Below are 19,724 nucleotides of genomic sequence, written 5' to 3'. Positions count from 1 at the left end.
GGGCTTGAGTGCCACTGATGTGTGTGTCTGTGTGTGTGTGTGTGTGTGTGTGTGCAGGTCAGAGTGTCGAAAACCTCATCTAACAGTGTATATATACGGGTGCTGCCATCCATGCCAGTGCAGTCCTCACCGAGAGCCGTCACATCTCATTCTATTTACAGCCCATTCTCTCTACGGGCTCAGCACGCTTCTGCACGAGGCCAACATCAGCCAGACTTATCGGGTATTAGACTGCCCCTGCAATCTCCATTTCATGAGCACACAGTCTATAAACACTATTGATTTTCACACTGTGCTTTTTGTACTTGTATCTAGTGGATTGTGGGCGTTCTGTCACAGGAATGACTGGTAATGAATAGTAATGCACAGTTTTGGGGAGAGGGACAGAGATTTCTTTTGGGATGTGGTTAAAGTAGTGGCTGCTGGTCAGGTCAACAGCTGAGAGTGAACTCTGCTGCATGGTGCTACGCCGTGAAGATGAGGTGGAGTGTCCTCAAGGACACTTCAACTGTGAGAAACTAAATAAAATCTAACAGACCTGGAGGGAGTGAATAATACCACACCATTTCTGGACATAATTCTTAAGCATGTTCTAATTGGATTAGTTTTATTGGCTGTTGTCCTAACATTATTATGGACTGCAATATTAATCCAGTTTGAAAAATGAGAAACTTCAAGATGCGCTGATAATAGTAATTCAATTTGAACTGGTATTTCAGTGATGTTATAACGAATTTAATTTTTTGTGATTTTGTGATTACATGAGGGTAATCACTTGAATCCTGCCAAAAGTCTAGCCTTACATAGACTGCAAAAAAATTACACTGCTGGACTTGCTTAAAGTGACTGCATAGGTGTTGTTTAAGTGCTGTTTGTTCAGCCTTTATCACCTATGTGGAACTCATTATTGTGTTGGCAGCACATATTTACTTCTGCTTTTCAGAGAATTTGTGTAATTATGTGATAAACAGGACTTAAGACAAAGTCACACCTGAGGCACGAACTGTCTTGAACATTTCAAACATGTCTTAGCCTATGCAGGTGAGCATGTTTTTCAGTTGTGTTTTTTTGCACTATTGTGGGAGGCAGCCTAGCTTGAGTCACCATAAATAACAACTCATATGGTGAAGCCTCAGTAGAGCAGAGGGAGTACTAGGTCACCTGGGGTACACAAACAAGTCAAGATTTAATTCCCAATAAAAGTTTGTAGTATAAGTCAGATTTTATTGTGATCTATTTGGATTCCAGTTAAATTTCTCCCCTGGAATAAAAATCCTTTCCGTGAGTAAAGTGTCACATTCTCAGCTGTGTACAGTAGACTTTGCACAACGGTTTCCTAAGATACTCACCAGGATGCGTAGCAGTGACGTGCCAGGGGGTGTGTTTTCAGGAAGGCTGATGTTGTACAGCGGTCTGCTGAAGATGGGCCGGTTATCATTCTCATTGATTAGCTCAATAAAGACACGAGCAAATCCCACATGGTCGGACATGGACTCATTGGCATAAAGCTGAGGAGAGACAACAATAATGCTAATCCAGTTTGAAGACTTAAATAAAATGTTTAAACTGCCTTGGATATTACAATTTAGTGTACAAGTTTACCACTGGTTCATCAATAGAAAATATCTCACATTTTTAGGTAGGATCCTAAAAATTATTATCATAATTCGCTATTGTGCAAAAGTTACTGTGCAAAAGAACTGATTTGTTTGGAGATCCTAGATTATACACAGAGCAGGGCACCCTCTGGTCCTGTAATCGACTTGGGGGTAAATTGAGGTGACAAAATACCAATTTCACTGTTCAAACAAGTCTGCAGTGTTGAGAAAGTGATATAGCCCCAGTCCAACTGAGCCTTGTGTCCGAACAAATAAAAACAAGTTGCTAGAAACATAATGAAGCTACATTCAGTCTTGTTGCTTAGAAATCAGTCTTGGTCCCGAGTTCATTCAAGGGCATTCTCACAGAAGGACAGTGTAGCTGCTAGGTCTCCACCTACTAGATGTTTGGTTATCAAAAGAAGATTGCCTTCTCTTATTCCACTTATATTTATTTCACTGACTCTTTACAAAACCAATCTGTTGGACATTTACAATGATTGGAAATTTCCTCAACATGTTGAGTTCTTTGGAAAGCTTGTGCCATCCCAGAATTAACTTGCATGTAAATGTTCAAATGCACACTGTAAGAATACGGTTAAAACTCACTGAGAAGCTGTAGCTGCGAATGTGTTCGTAGTCCAGTGGCATGGCCACTCTCATCCTGATGTCGGCACGCCCCTGTACCGCCGTGGGGGAGATGGTGAAGTACTCAGAATTGTTTCCTGTCAGAAACACCTGGAACATGCTGTTCACCCCCTACCACAGGAAGGATAGGAGAGATGTGCGTATAGAAAAACAGAAATATGGGTTGTTAAGAAGGAGTGAGGGCAGGTGGTGATATATACACTCTGTCCAGTCCCAAGTGATGAATGCAGACATGAAATTCTCTGCTATGGTATGTCAGTAGAGTTTTTATGAATAATTATTGGACAAAAAAACCAATACAAACCAAGACACTGACACTGCATATAAATACACAGAAAGGCAAAGCCAGGGCAGGCAGTGGGGTCAGGTGCGCCGTTTACTGGGTGTCAGGTGAAGGCGTGGACCTATGTGTGCTGACTTACAACCTCTATACAACAGGGTGACACTGAGGGAAAGGCTCTGAAGTTGGTGCTTATGCACAAAACAGCAGTAAGAGCAGAGTACCTGGCCTTCCTGGAGTCTCTGGGTGGTGTCCTGGAAAGGGTTCCACCTAAGGACTTTATAGTCCTCTAGGGGAATTTCAATGCTCACATGGGCAACAATGGAGAAACCCCAAGAGAAGTGATCCTCCTTAATCTGAAGATGAGCAGTGTGTTGTAATTGGGCCTCAATGCTAGTCAAGGATTTGCCATAACAAACACCCTGATCTAGGTGCTTCATAAGTGTACTTGGTACAAGACTAAGAGTCTGCTACATGAAATTATTTGAAATAATAAACAGATACCACAAAATTAGTCCATAGGTACGTTTATCTCATCTCTTCACCCGAATTCTTCATCTGGACTACATAAAGCCAGTACTGTACTGTTTCACATTATGTAAATGGACATTTGAGTGCAGCATGTAGTAAATCCCCACATACTCTCCATAGAGCTGTATACAATGAGTCTGACTAGGATATTATGCAGCCAGTGAAGAAGGTTGGAATGTGTTTTAATCATCAGTGTGTGTTTCGATGTTAGATGATGATCCCTCACGACAACCATGACTATCTATCTCACTACAGATACACACATTTTGGTTTGGTTTCTAGCACACGTTACTGTATACAGGACAAGACAATGTTAGATTATATGAGTCTAATTTAGAAATATTATGTGCTTTTGGGTAGGTGCGTACGGTAAGGTTATAAACTCATCTCCTACTTCTCTTATAACTCCCTACTTCTCAGATAAAGGTTCAAAGATATCGTGGGTAAGTATAGACCAAGTCAGGGTCAAAATTACATCACAGCCCTGAGAAGCCTGTGGCTGTCTTGAGCTGAGAAAACATCTCCATATCCTCCTATCTTGATATATAAAGCTGCAGGGCAGCCAATCATGTGGCCGTTGTGGCAGACTGACAAAGACGGGTGCGGTAGTCGATTGGCATTATGCTGGCGGTTGAAATAGCCCCCTTGTTTTTGTTTTCATCTCTGGGAGAACCATTGTGGCTGATGACTCCTATTTAAAAGACCATCCAATATGCAGGGATGTCACCTCAAACTGCCCATAAACGTAATTGCCCGTCCATTTGCTTCTGCCTTTAGAAGGCCCCAATAAAATCACCCTGTCAGATGCGACTGCCACAAAGTTTAGTGACAAGTTCCAGCAGCAAAAGTTTTATAGATGTTACCCGAGCAGAAGAGGATATGAAGGCAGCGACAGAAAGAGAGGAGAGGTAACTACCACTTGTGTCATAGTCTAAGAAATGAAATGTCTGCCTATAATCCCTCACACTTGGAAAAAGTGAGATTACGGCACAGGTGTAGTGGAGTGTGAATGAGTGTGTGTATCGGCACTGACATGCAGGTTTAAAGGATCAAAACAGCAATACAAAACTGCAAGACAAAAACTGTCTCATAGATTTTCCTCCTTGGAATGGATGTATATTTATGTGGCACGATGGCAGCAGGGTCACAATGCAAGACTTGTAGAGTGCCGACAATTTCTATGTCTCCAGCACACAACCCGAGAATACAAATGCGCCTTACATTTTTGCATGAAATCCTTCTTCTTTGAGCTCTTCTTGATGCATTTTATTTTATTGTATGACAGTGAATAAGCAGTCTGCTGTGTTGCTAATGGACTGGTTCTGAGGGAGTGCTTTCTAATGCAACATCTCTGGTGAATATGGTTAAAACCACCAGTGCCGAATTACCATAGTGATTCTCCCATTTGTGGGCAGCAATCTCACTTAAGAGATGCTTGAATGTTAAGTGTTTTCTTTTGGCAGTGGTAAAATGTTGGGTGACGGCCTATAGAGGCACTTCTTATCACATGCCAGGTGTCTGGGTCATCACCTCACCTGCTTGCAGCAACACACTCATGATACTAAACTCTCTGCCTAGCCATTGCAACAACCATCCTTGGAATGAATAAATAAACTTGCTGCTAAATGCTCCTGCTACCTCTACTTTAAGTGCTCTCTTTGTCACATGACTGCTGTTCTCACTATTTGCTCCTGCTCCACCAGTTATTCAAACTTCTGGTTTTACTCCATTGGAGGCTACTTTCTGTTCAACCATTTTTCTCCTCTCCTCGTATGCATATACCTTTTTCTCTATCCACTTGACTCGCAGTTATCTGTCAAATTCCACCCTGGCGGGTGCTGTGCCTGAATCAATCAGAGTTGACTAGCTTTCGGCTTATCTGCACCCTAGGTGATTGATTTTCCTCGTTAGGTATAATTTGATGCTCTATCCCATCTCTTCCAGAGCAAATTAAATTGTAGTCGAGACCAGCGTGTTGGTGTGAGCATTTGCACATATGAGAGAGGGAGAGAGAAAGTGAGAGAGAAAGAGAAAGTGGCAGAGCAAGTGTAAAGTGAAAAAGTGTTCAGTGTTTGTGTGTTGTGCATCTCAGTGTGCGTGACTGTGTGACAGCAGGTTGACAGCTAATGGAAAGTGGTGGATGCACTAAAGTGTGCTGTTGTACACAGCTACTGACAGTCCACACACGCACACACACATATGCACTGCTGCCATGCCAGTAGTTTCAGAGAGTGGCAGAGTGGCTTTTTGGCTGCTGCTTTTATAAACGAGATAAATCTAAACTTAGAAATCAAAACACAAAATACAGACTGCTCACAAGTTCTAGCTGCCTGTGCAGTAAGATATTTTCCATTCAAAACGAGAGTGAAAATTGTAAATAAGACTGCTTTTACTAATGAATCTTTTATTGATGCTTTGTCTCACGGCCAGTTGTCAGTCTCTGAAGTACGTCCTCAGTCCCTACAAATTCCAAGTTGTTCACTAATAACTTTTGTACAAACAGTTAGGGATGTCATGATAATATTTTTTGTTTTTAAGCCGATCAGATCAGAAATGATCAAGGACAAACAGAGAGCACCTAAAGCAGACAAAAGACAAATTTAGTTTTGGTCAGTCATGAAGTTACTCATTAAGACATGACCTGCTGCTGAGCCACCTTTATTATTTGAATCGGTCAAAATAACAGTCAGTGTGGGCTAAAAATGAGAACCTGAATGTTTTGTAGACTGCTGTTTGCTAATAAAAAAGAGAGAGTAGACCACAGCTAATCTGTATGTTCTGCCAACCTCTGCATGTAAAGTCAGAGTTACTTGCACTGTTGCACCAGAAAAATTGTTTGCATTCACACACTAATTTTGCAGATAGTGAAATGCTGCGCTGTAGAGACTGGCTGTTGTAATCGTGAACAGTACTGCAACAATAGCAGGCTGAGGTGGACAGAGCCACAAAGAACAGTAAAGAGAGGATCAGATTTTGTTGGCCCGAAACCAATCCTGAAGATCAGCTTGAGACATTCCTGGTAACAATCATTAGATTGCAATCTTATCTGGATAAAAATATCAGCCTCATGTTGTGACTGCACCAGGCATCAGGTTGTCATCCACCCACCTCGTCCTTGTCTTCGGCCTGGATAAAGAGGGGAAGGGCAAAGCCCACCTGGGCCAGTTCAGTGATGCGGACCCGATACTCAGAGCTGTTGAACTTTGGGGCGTTGTCATTTTTGTCAATTAGCAGGATGGTAAAGGTGGTCATCACTGTTGCGTCAGATGGACTGCGGTCATCTTTCAACTCTGTGGCCTTATAGAGAACAACAGAGGGAAGTGGTAATCACAGAGAGAAAGGGAGAGCGAGAGAAAGGGAGAGACAAAGAGGGAGAGGGAGAGAGAGATGAGATTATTTGATTGCACTGAAAATGTCATTTTGGAGGTGGTCAGCGCGCAATCTCAGCCAGGTATTTACAGGTGTTCATTTATTGGATCAAAAGGTGGATGGACACATTCAAGGCAATCATAGAAATAGGCTCAAAGAGAGGCCAAGACAGGGGCCGGCACATGTGCATCCACACACATACATGCACTCGTACACAATGAGATTTAGCAGAAGGGTCCCATTGTGAAGACACAATTACACACTGTCTCTGTTTCTGGCTGCCTGAGTATCAAAGATGTGAGTCATCTGAAATGAAAAAAAAAAAGGTGAGAGAGATGGGAATGGGCAGCCATAGTCTTTTATTGATGGAGGAATGTCAAAAGCAATAGGAGAAGAGGCAGGAACAACATGCTGGTCTCTGGGTAATCAAGGTAGTTGAGCCTCTCTCGTCCCAACGCCACTGAATCATTTGACCTCCACCTCCACACGCTCAGCACTATCTAAGCTGCCTGATGTTGAGAAATTAGTTGTATTACTATGGCACACCGCAATCAATAGTAGCACCACCTTAGAAAGCTCAAGCACAGAGAGGGGGAGAAAATGTAGAGGGAAAAAATCCATATCTTATAAATACATTTTTGGGCGACATTTTTTCATTTTCAGCACTTTCGCTTATTCTACTTTTCTACTGTGTAATTATTGATTTCAATTAAACAGATAGACTGAGGCTGGAATATGTAAGCTAGAATCTTTTTTTGTATTAAACCTTAGAGACAGTTCTATCTCAGTTGTCTTTCATATAAAAATGTCATACAACCTGTTTTTTATGAGCAATAACTGCAGCTACATGAGTAAAGTACGTGAGTGCTCTTACAGGCCTTTTATTGTGGCATGCAGGTGCAGCCAATTTGACTTGACATGACAGCAAAATCCACAACAGTGGAGTTACACGGGAAAAAACTAGGTCTTTGATCGCAAATCCTTCCACTTTCGGAACCACTTGGAAATCCATTTCACGCACCCTCTCACACCCTGTGGGAGCCACTTGGTGTACAGTACTGGAAGAGAAGAAATGACGACAAAAAAGAAAACTATTGGAGTGGACAAGGTGGAAAGGCTGTGGGTGGGGTGAGACAGCAGGACAAACATGCTAAAAAGCCAAGTGAGATAGACTTCAGGCTCAGTGGAGAGGCACAGGGATTCACCGACTGCACCTGCTTCAAACAGAAGAAAAAGAAAGCGAAGCAGGGACGAAAGAGCCCTCGGCATCGAGGACTCTAAATCTGTTCTTTTATCTTGTCCTCCTCCGCTCTGCTGTCCTCCGTGGCTACTGGCAGTTCAGTGAACAAGCCTCTGAAGGGGACATTATCATAGAATCACGAACACAAATGCCTTCACTGACAAGCTCAATAAAGGTACTTGAATTTGTCAGGGTCACATCTGCGCAGAGGCATATTGACAAAGCATCTGTAAACACATATGGTACTTCAGGATCTTGTGTTTAGTCAGTGTTAAGTGAAGTACTGACCTTGAAATCTTTCTAATTACAGCGTGTTTTAACTTCATGTACAGTGCCAGCCGTGAAGCACTGCATTGAGCAGGTCTTTTGAGACTATATCAAATCCAGACACAGCAATGGTTTAATACACTATCATATCAAAGCTCTCTCTTGATCCATGGGTGAAACAGACTTTTGATTCCTTCTGTATGCTGCGACAGCCCCTCCACCCTCCCCCAACCGCAATTCAACAGCTCACCTTGACAGTGAGAGTGAATCCTGCTGAGTAGAGCGGGTTTTCTCTGTCCAACTGGCCATTCACTGTCAGGGACCCGCTGATGTAGTCCAGGGCAAAAACGCTGTTGGTGTTTCCTGGATGGATGGATGGATGGATGGTAAGAGATAGACAGAGGCAGAGACAAAGATAAAAAAGTCAGAGAAACAAACACAACTAGCATTGCGGATAATTCAACATAACTCTTGGAAGAATCTGGAAGGGAACGTGGTTGATGACCTATGTGTATTTCTCTATTTAATGCAATACAGATGCAGTTTTTGTCTCTCTTTTGTCTCTCCCTGCCCTCCTTCTGCTGTTTCTAATTCTTTTTCAGCCTCTCCTGCCTCTTCACTTCTTTATCAGAAGGGTTACTGCCAATTTACCTTCACTGAATTCAAGTTGCACCAGATATCGATTAAAGTCTAACAGCGATTCATGTCTTTGTAACATGTCAATATTTCTGGTTAGAGTAAATCTCGAGAACTACGCACACATCAGCTCATAAGTTAAAGGTACTTTTTGACCACCAGCAGAGCTATGGAACAAAACTTTTTTAAAAGAATGGATCCTCATTTTGTTTGTATTGGGCATGTGTGTGCTCTTGTGTGAACACATGGACGATGTCATATACATTTCTGTCAGTGGTTTTGTGCTATTCTGTCTGATTTTGCTTGTAGTGATATGGGTCAAAGAAGTGTACTGAAGTGTACTGAAGCAAGCAAACATGTAAGATGTATGTAAGTATTTTAAAAATTAGGGTTAAAAAGTTCTTTCAAGGAGAGAAAACTCCACAGAGTAAGATATTTCAAAAGATATTTAATCATATCATCAAATATTAATCAAAATTAAACTTAAAAGATTTTTCTTATTATTATTCAAATTTTAATAATGAATGGATACATACAAAGTTTGACAATAATTAATGAAAAGTTACACATTTGCACAGCAGTAACCTATCGCGAACATGTACTGCCCAACATTTGTGCAACATTTTCATCTGAAATGTGATCAACACTGTGGGATGACTTCGAATTCATTTTTACTTTATATCAAGAAGGTATTCTTATTTAATAAGATGAGCTTTTTTGTCCAAGACAAAGCAATGGCATACATGAATGACTGAGTACTGCACATTTTTCCTGAATCACATCACTTCATACAGACTGATGATTTGCATTAACTTTGTTATAGTCGACGCAAAGAGCAGCATTTCAAATTATGAATGCTGCACTGTTCTTATTAACAAGTTCAAGTGAGCCTTGTCTTCTCTATTCACTTCAATTACACAGGTTAAAATATTAGACTGGGACCCACTTGAGTCCTCCTCTTATATTTTTTGATTCCCTCTCTTCCTATTCCAATTACCATCCGTCTCATTAACTTTCTCACGTCTCTAACACTCTGCTTTGACACTCTGTCTCACTCTCTCTCTCAGGCATCTTGTAGCTGTGTCTGTAGCCCACTAATTACACCCAACAGATTGAGACAACAAACGAAAATAAGCCCAATCCACCCAACAAAAATTTTCTTTGCAATTTCATTGTGATTCTTTGTGCCTGCCCGCATGTCTTGTATAAGAGCTAAGGAAGAACCTGTGCAATCTTTAGATAGTGGCAGTTCATACATGTGAATGTTATCAGAGGTGCAGCCAAGTCTCCCTGGAACTAATTCACTTATGGCTTGTTAATACAGACCGCTTTTACCAATTGACAGCGCAGCGACTCTTCTGCTACATACTGTATGTTTAACAGGATAATCTCTGGCTGAAAAAGAGCAAATATGCTCAGTGAAATCACTCCCTGTCTGTGTAAAAGTACAAAAATATGCGAATATATATGAGGTTATCAGGTTGAAAGCAGGGCCTGAATCTCTAACAAGATACAGGAGTGGTTGTTGTTGTTGTTTTGTGTGTGTTTGTGTGTGTATGTGCGTTTAAAAGAAAACCTTAAAATACATGAAATATGTAGAGAATATAAAATATTCTAAACAAACTGTCTTAACAAAAATGGAATGAAAGACTTCATTAATTAGAAAATTCATTAGGAAAACTGTCACTGATGTTGTAGTATATATGGGACACAAAGCTTTTATGGCTTTTGTGATTTATTTATTACTTTCATTTTGACCATGGGATTTGCCAAGTACTGTTTAATAACTTGAAACACAAACATCATAATATAATTGTAATAATATTCCTATAATACAGGTTTAAAAGGAAATCTGTCATTACAGATTATCTGATATAAGGAGGTAGTTATAGACTGATTGGTTTGATTATTTAGCAACATACTCCACAGCTGAGCATTTGATAAAAATAAAGTACAACTGGCCTGAAATGATCTAAATGCAGAGTGATGAGCTTCCTCCTCTGCAAAGCTAACATTTCTCTGAGAGCTCCTTTTAGCTCATTCATTGTCTTGGCCTTCACAGATTCAATCAAGTTTTGTGGCTGACCAAAAATGTATTTCTCTCTTTAACAGAAAGCCTGCTGCATGGGAAAATGTACAACAACTTTATTAAAACAAAAAACAAAAACAAAAAAAAAAGAAAGAAAAAAACCCCACATAAATTAGCAGCAGTTTCTGACTTAGGTATGTCAGAAATAATGTTTTGGATTTTTTAATTCATTAGTTTCATGCAAATTTTAATATACTGTATGTGAATAGCTTTCTTTCCTGCATGTAGTCCCCTCTTACATGTTACAATATGTGAAGTACATTAAAACACGTCCAGCATGCCTCCAAAAAGCATGTTTTCTGAATTCACATGTATTTGCACGTAACTTTTCTATATGTGGGGGCAAACTGTGAACCTTGAGCTGCACTTTGAGGGATTAAGAATCACTCGCTTTCAGATAGTTTATAGTAATAGCTGAGATCTAGACCCCAGAGAAACATGGTCAGATGGTAAGTCTACAGTGCACAACAGTGAGGGTCAACAGATTAACCCACGACTGTGTTCCACACTCCCCACTCACTGCTCTATTATTGGTCTGTACCTATCCTGGAATAGAGAGGAGGGAAGCTGCAGAATAAAGCACACAGAGAGGGCGTAGAAGAGAGGAGGCAGGCCAGCAGAGAGCAGAGCCATTGGGTAATTAGCCTGGATTGAGGCCAAAAGGTGGAGATGGAAGTAGAAGGGACAAAAACTACTGCTAATTATATCCATCTTAAATTATCTGTTTAATTGTGGGGCTGGAGAAAAGCAAAGAGGAATACGGAGTACCTTCTGCACTACTTAAGCCCTCAGTGACTGTGACCTTAGTGAATACACACCCACATTTACATTACTTACTTACTTACTTAATTGACTGATCAGGGTGACAAAGTAAAGCTGTACCATTACCTTTTTATTTTCTGATTACTACTCCTGTGTTGGTTGTTTTTCCAATGTTTGTTTGGGTTTAGGTACAAAAGTTTTTCTACATATCACAGTCTCACAATTTGGGCAACAGAAATACAACAACAACCAATACAACCCTATAATTAATAATAATAATAATGATGATAATAATAATAATACATTTTATTTATGTAATGCTTTTCATGGTCCTCAAAGACTCTTGACAAAGGTTACAACAAAAACAGAAAACTACACTAAAAATGTATAAAACATCATTAATCACAAACACATTAAAAACAGTTCTGCTCTGATTAGTCATTTGAACATATGTAATCAATGTAATAGTCCTCTAGTAACAAGTCACTTTTTAGGAGTGTCAGCCCGTCATTGTAAGACTCAGCTTGGAAAAATGTAGCATTCTACACCACCAAAATAAGCTGACACAATATTAATGGCAGCATGTATTTTTTTGCCTGGCTGGGACGGGCAGGAACGATGGTGGCATGCATCAGAGACTCAGACCTGCTCAGTGGGCACCATGCCTCTAAATTGGTTTGTCATCTTCAGTGGTCTGACCAGTTTGCCAATCCACTCTGACAGCCACTCCTTACCCGGAAGACTGGGCACTCACCTGGCCAAGCAAACAGACCCATACACACACATGCACACACATGCAAAAGCACATAAGTGATGTGCTGTCTTGAGCATGTGCACAGTAACTGCAGACAATTGACTCTACTCTCTGTCTGCATCCTGTAAAAGGGGTTTGACTCACTGCCTCAGAGTCCACAGAAGTCCACCTTAGTGCCGCTGTGTCGAACTTGACCAGGGAGACACACTGAAATTATACAGAGTGACTCGCAGGTCCCACTGAGAGGAAAATATAATCATATTCTAATTGCTGATAGAAAGTGTTCTCCAGTGATCTGCCAGGACTCTGTGATTAGACCCCCAGGGGGTGAAAATGACTGCACACAGATACGCAAACACTCAGATTCAGCACAAATAAATGCACACTTCCTATTTGCATTTCATATTTAGCAGTGGTATTTATGTGTTTCATGTGTGTGTTAATGTGTAGGTATTTCAGTTCTGAATTATCATGTATGTATGGCGATAGAGTGCATGTGTACGTGTGTGAGCATGTGGTGCTAACTGGCAGAGTTTGATTTTATGATGTGAGACTCTGGGGGATTAGCCATGCTCTCACATTACTGACAGTATTGGACTGGAAAATGAGAAACCATGCCATGTTTTTGCATAGTTTGGAGTAAATGCACTCACACACAGACCTAAATAAATGCCCACAAGCATGTACATAAAAACATCAATTTCCTTGTGGTGCAAATTTAGTACGTGCGCAATAGCTTCAATTGCTAGTTCAACAATTACAAGATAAAAGTAATCCAAATAATTAGCCACTTTGAATCATCTCCGAATTACCAAAGCAAAAAGAAAAACATGGGTGTGGAATTCATATTATCTACTGACAAACACATTTGAATTTTCATGTCATGAACGATGAAGTGAAGGCTCATTTACTGAGAACAGTTTCCTCATTGAAATTCTCTCCTCCACTTACAGAGAGCAAAAAGGTGACTGCAGAGAAAGAGGGGGGGAAATAGGGAGGCTAGAAATGGGAGAAACAGAGTTTACTGAATCCCAGAAGTGGAAAACATACAAATGTAGTTATTATGCGGGGATTGCCCAAGAAAAAAGAGGATGAAGGCATTTGATCTGATGAGTTCAATCGGACATACGACAAGTGGATGACAATGACTTTCTTCGAGCAATGAGCTTTTGAGGACAGCCAAAGCAGGAGTTCTCCAAGTGTAATCGGCATGACTAAGCCAGTGACAACTGTTTTCTCTAGTTTGTGACAACACCATGGGGGCGCTGGAACATTCTAGTAATGTGATATGGCATGCAGCCAGTGCTCAGAGTCTTGGGGCTAAGATTTTGTGTACTTTACTAAATGTACACAAATTAGTGTCACTTTTAAGGATTACGCCTACAGGCAAATCATGTTGATCATGAGGGTTTACTTATTGTCTTCAAACTGCTCTCACTTCTAAATCAAAATGAACGACTTCTCACATAGACGGACTTGCTTGTGCACGTGCTTATGTGCGCATCTGTGATACACACCCCTTGGTGACAGCTCCCAGTGCATATGTATGTGTTTTTGTGCGTGTGATGCGGAGTGATAATGGCCCTGTGGGTGTCTTGCCATTGGCAGACAAGCTGCATTTCATGAATGCTCAATGAACTAGTTTCATCAAAAGTTTTTCTTCAAAATAGGTTCAAGGACAAATACTCTAAGACAATACATGGCTGATGAAAACAACTTTCTTTTTTTTGCCCAGGTAGGCTGCAAGCTCTATGTTGTTGACATAGTTGGTAAGATTCACTTCCACTGATACCGAGGAGGTCCCGATGCCTCAGCTTTGACCAACGGCTTGTCCTATTGCATTTAGAGGAGGTCCTGCTGATCAGGCATGCCTGCCTTTATCTTGAGCTTTCAAGGGTACCTCCACCTTATGACAAAATGGAGTCTGCTTCAAAGAACAGTCCAACACTGATCAAATAGAGACAGGAGCCTTAATGGTGACCACTGTCCTGACTTTCCAAACAGGAATCAAGCTTCATTTTACATATATTGACCTGAAAAACACCATTGATTAATCCATTAATCGATTCCAGTATTGATTTAAAGCTGGTAGGACGATGGCAATGATTTTACTATAAGAGTGGAGGAGAAACTGAAAATGTGCTGGAACTGTTTAGATTCCATTAACATTCGTATAGGATGGGCAATGCTTTGCTCAACTCTCTTTGTCTGTGGCTCCACCTCATGCAAAGTAGACATGTTTGGTGTTAAAAAGGTATGGGAAGTTATCAGTATCTCCCAACCATTCCTCAAGGCGCTCTAACCATAAACCAGCAGGAACTGCCTGTTTTGTGTCCCGCATATGATCCCACGCTGGGTTTCACACCAGCTAACAAGCCAGAAGGACCTGCAGGTGGTTCCCTCCACTGATGGACAGGGAAGTGATTTAAGGTTCAGGTTTTTGGCCACAAAGATGCAGATTAATATCTAATTAATCTCTTAATTAATATCTTTTCTGTTTAAGTAATAATAATTGTACATACTTCAAACAAACTATAGTACAGATTCCTGAGAGCTTTGTGCAATGACTTTAGCTCTAAATGTCACAGTTAAAGCCAAACTGATTCACAACCTGGTCACAGACAAAACTATTGATACACAGTGTTTGGGTCTCATGGAAAATCATCAAGCTCAAAGCTATTGATTGCTGGTTTTGATCTGTCAGCTCAAAGAGTCACCTGTTCTTTTTTCAACAGAGCATTGTGCTGGCAGTGAAGTATTATATCTTCACTTTGCGTGCGAGCACATGTGTGAGTAGACTACAGTATTAACCCTCCTCTGAGATTTTTTTGCAGTTTGTAAGATGATACAAATCTGTTTCTGCACACTCTGTACAAAACAACAGCTGGCTGGATGACAGCAGCAAAGGAAATTGGGGTTGACATCTGGAAATGTACTTGTTTTAAAAGCAGATAGGTCAGGATAACATTTCTCAAAGCCAGTAACTTCCCCTTTATCCTGTGAGATATAAAGCTGAAATATTTTTGTTAAGAAAGAAATATTGCTAAAAAAATATTTGCTTTGAAAGGACAAGCATTGTATGAGATCAAGGCAGAACAGAGGTTTCTGGGTGAACCTTGTTGGGGTAATCTAATCTTTGCTTATTTTCTTTGTTCTTTTCTTTTTAGCACATATATCTTAATGTCTGGTCTTGTGTAATTTGAAAATATTTACTCTGAATTTTGTTCGGACATGGGCTGACTACACAAACTTGATTAGCTTGAATTAAATTTGCTCAATAAAGAGAAAATAGATGAGATAAAAAGAGGAAACCTACTGTATGTATAGATATATATGTCAAAACCCAGCGACATCTGAATTTGATTATGAACACAAAACCGTTCTGCTAGAGTCTACTACACTTTGATTGTGCTGTGATCAGTGTCTCACAGACCATCCGCTTTCTCTCAGAGATTACAAAGCAACAGGCTGCGGTGAGCCTCAGAGCGTCTAATTGAAAACCTGGAGAAATCCCAGTGACACAGCAGTCACAATAAAAGCTCCCCATAGAATAACAGGTATTAGCCTTGTCCATATTACAGCATCCCTGCTGATACGAGTTAGGTAGTATGGAATCAGAGCATCGGGGTGTAGCAGTACTGAAGGATAAAGATATGTGTGGGAAGGCAGACGAGGGGAAATAATCGCCTTTACTACTTATCAGTCTGTTCAGGCGGGAAATGGTGTGTCCACACCTGTCTGACCCATATGCTAGAAGGACGCTGCAAGTCCTTGCCCACAGACCCACTGCACCAGACAGGATTGTCTGTCACTCCTGTGGCAGGGGCAGACAGGGTGTTCACTTGCTGCCCCACTCAAAGGCCATAGGTGTCAATGCGTGCCTCAATCTGTGTCAGTGCAATATGTGGTCTCACTCCACAGCCTCTGACAAACCTCAAAATAGTTCAAAAAAGATTTTTTAGCAAATAGAAAAAAAATGTTATTATCTTTTATCAATTTAGACAATTATTCCGCTTGGGTTGCTGCAAATTAAAATCCAATGCGGTCAGGCAAGATATGTAAGAACTAGGAGCTGGCTGGCATTGTGACAATTTCTTTGCTGCAGTTTCTCAACATGGAGACGATGCAATGAGAGAGGAAGGATTGTCCAAAAGGAAAGAAAAGGGTAGAGATGGAAAAGGGCTTAAGACGGGATTAGTTGTGCTTGTGTGCGACAAAAGAGATAGAAACAAGCGCACACAGATAAACAACGGGTTGATATGAAAGGCTTGGGGGATGTCCTTTCATTCTGTGAAACGCTAGGCTGATTTTTATTCTGCTTGTTTTTACACTATCATTACAGCACAGTGAAAAGGCAACACAAACTTTACATGAGGGCTTAACACTTATCCTAACAGGAAGCAACATTTTGTACAGGACTTGTTGTTGACCTCTAACTGTCTGTAACAGGAATCACAGATAGCTGAGCTATTTTTAAAGGTTATGTCCATTGGAACAAATATGGATTATTTTCATATTTCTGAAGAGTTATACTGTTTTAATCTCTTTTTTCCCTGTTCCTCTGTGTGTGTGCATGTGTGTGTGGAGGGAAGTGGTCCATCCATGTATGTATGTATGCATGCAGACATATGTGTGTTTTGTGTGCCACTATACATCCATGGACTTTGGACTAAGTGTCTCAGGTTGGTGGTGTCAGTGAGACTGTTGGAGACTATCTGTGCTCCTACCTTGATCGTCCTCACTCGTGGCTTTGGGTGGATAATGGACTGAACATATGAATAAAAGTTCATTGCTGAATGTAGTTTTAACAGAAAAAAAACTCATTGTCTATACACTATATGGTCTTTACCTTTGGTAAGAAATGTATCCCTTAAGGGCATAATATGAAGGCAAAATATTTTAGTAGCTGTCTGTAAACTCACAATTGAAAGTCTGCTGTTCCTCCACTTAACAGTGGAGAGAGAGAGTGAGTGAGCGAACAGTGATGGTCAAGTGAGTTACACAGTGAATGGGGGGAGAGAGAGGGAGAGGGAGAGGGAGAAAGAGGGAGAGAGAGAGAGAGAGAGAGAGAGAGCGAAAGAGTGAGTGAGCGAGCAGTGATGGTCAAGTGAGCTACACAGTGAATGGAGAGAGGGAGAGGGAGAGCGACAGAGAGAGCGGTGTTTAGTATGAACAGAGCACTGGATCAGAGAAATAAAATGTTATTTTTGTTGTACTTTCTGCACAACCCTCTGGCTTTTATTTAAATACAACTCCTGCCTGTCTTGGTGCAGCTCACACAGACAGACCTGCAGCTCTTTGTTAGCAGAGGAGAGAGACCATGGAGTAGCAGAGACAGCTGTAACCTGGTTGCTGCATTTTTATAGAGTCCCAACCTCACCCTGGCTGGGTGCTACACACCACTGCACAAAGGCTGATGCACAGAAAAATCCTGAAAGAGCAAAGTAGTGAGGAAATACAAGCAGAGGGCAAAGTCTCTGCGGATACAGACACCACTGCATATATCTAGAGGGTCATAAGTGATGACTGGGAGAAAATAGTGAAAGCCTTTCTATGAGTTGTATTGTTTGTTTAGGAAATTGCTGCATATTAAACCTTTAACAACTCACACCTGCTCTAACTGTAGGAAGGAAGTATCATCCCATTGATGACAAAGACAAAATACAGATTTTAACTTTCAGTCTTTTCACTCTTGTATTAAACATTCATCAGTTTGACACATCTGTACAAAAAATGATAACTTAATAACTTATCTACAGTATTTTTAATTTTCAGGTGAGCTAGTAGGTTTTTTTGAACTCTGTTTACTGATCCAAAACATGTAACAACAGGGGAGATCATGCAGGAGTAAGAAGAGAACTGTTACGCGAAAAGGTCATTTAATATTCCCGACAGTGAGTCATTGCAACCAGTGAAGCAAGACTGAACAAACTGATATTTGATTCCCTGAGCACATGGATGCTTCTCAAAAGAGATACCTGAACACCTGGTGAATTCTTCTGCTATCCTCCATGCATTTCCTAATGGGACAATTACCAGCTTGTGCCAAGAACAAATTTATTTTTTTTTCCTAAAGGGACTAAAATACTCATTTAGATCATACAGAACAAGTGAAAACAGCATCATTTGAAATAATATAGCCAGTGGGCCAAATTAGGCTCACTCAGATCCCATTTATGTCAAACAGAAATGTAGAATCCTTCAGTGTGAGAGTTTCACATCAGGGGAAGAGTATTTGAATTTTTATCTATCAAATATTTGGCTGAACATTAGCAGCACAAGGAGAGCGATAGGTAATGGTTATTATTGCCGGAGGACCTCCATAACTTTAGGCTGATCAATAATGATTTGTCAGTGACTTAGCCCAGCCTTCTCAAATAAAAGGGCTTGCAGAAATTCCAGCTTCATTCATCACAAAAATCTTTCAGACTCATGATATAATTTCAGTCCGGTGTGCCTCTCAGCAGTTTCAAGCATACTAACATGATTAAAGCTGGATTAGAAATGAAGAAACCATTATGTTTTGTTCTGTTTATTTAAATGGTTTTGCAAACACAAATCTGATGGTTAATGCTGCTTTTAAGCTGGTCTTTGGTAATTAGACTGTAAATCAACTGCGACGAGCAGGAGTCTTCATCATTAAGTATTAAATGCACATTTAGATGTCACTGTTTCACATTTAAAAAAGGAAATATAAGCAGCAATTATAGCAGCATCTACAGTGATGAGTGTTAAATCAATACCACTTCTCCAGTTTGTGTTTGTTTAAGTCTGTTTATGGAAGTAACCATCTTATTTTTATTATCAGTGGTGGGATTGTTCGAACAAGAAGTCCAGAATCATTTTTGAGTCAACAGAAGCCAACAGAAATGCCTGTTCAGTCAGAGTGGGCTTTAGTTACAGCTTTTGATAATGAGACCAGTAGGTCAGAGGTCCAATGAGCGATACATCATACCCTGTGGGCCAGGGGTTTACCAGAAGGGACCGCCTCCCGAATCTTGCCCATCATAACAAATAATAACAACTGCAGTGTTGGCTGCAGAGTGCTGTTCTGATGCTATCTCTTACACACATCAAATCCCAGATTCGCCCTCTGATTGGAGGAGCAAGAGGAAATCCTCATCTCGAGTCCCACAATCATTAGCATAAATCACAGCTGCAATTAAAACCTCGTTTATCTTAATTACTGAACTAATGAGACGAGTCCCGCAGGAGTGAGCTGCACTCTCTGAGGACACTTGGGGCGAGAAGCGGGAAGGCAAAGGAGGCGTTTTGCAGTGTCGCACTTAAGTCTGCAAACAAGTACGCTCTCTCACTAATCTGACTGCAGCGGGGCACACCACTCTGGATAGACAGAGACATATGCACTAGTACACATGTACAAACGCACACACATGCTTTGAAAATGCATTATGCCACAGCATTACCCTCCCACCTTTATCTCCTGGCAATGCATCACCCTTCAACTTCCATTATCTGTCAAACTTATAATGATTTTATCAAGCCTACAGGCTCCGCTTAGTGCAGTGCTATAACTCTTGATTTTGCAG

At 40.7% G+C, this 19,724-nt stretch overlaps 1 protein-coding gene across 6 annotated transcripts in view; it reads right to left on the bottom strand.

Annotated features, from left to right (window-relative positions):
• The window catches only part of cdh23 (cadherin-related 23), a 155,420-nt gene that overhangs the window by 64,837 nt on the left and 70,859 nt on the right, over positions 1–19,724 (bottom strand). For 5 of the 6 annotated variants that reach the window (XM_046401031.1, XM_046401034.1, XM_046401032.1 and 2 more), the window contains 4 exons: positions 8,184–8,296; positions 6,166–6,354; positions 2,208–2,357; positions 1,350–1,508 (listed from right to left, as the gene is read on the bottom strand). In XM_046401031.1, the coding sequence (XP_046256987.1) occupies positions 1,350–1,508; positions 2,208–2,357; positions 6,166–6,354; positions 8,184–8,296 (611 nt within the window). Of the gene's footprint in view, positions 1–1,349; positions 1,509–2,207; positions 2,358–5,425; positions 5,518–6,165; positions 6,355–8,183; positions 8,297–19,724 lie in introns of those variants that run through there. The other variant, XM_046401036.1, reaches the window with a different exon arrangement.

This window comes from Scatophagus argus, chromosome 10, assembly GCF_020382885.2.
Source record: "Scatophagus argus isolate fScaArg1 chromosome 10, fScaArg1.pri, whole genome shotgun sequence".
Taxonomy (NCBI): domain Eukaryota; kingdom Metazoa; phylum Chordata; class Actinopteri; family Scatophagidae; genus Scatophagus; species Scatophagus argus.
Note: the sequence above shows the minus strand (reverse complement) of the source record. Positions and strands in the feature narration are given on the sequence as shown.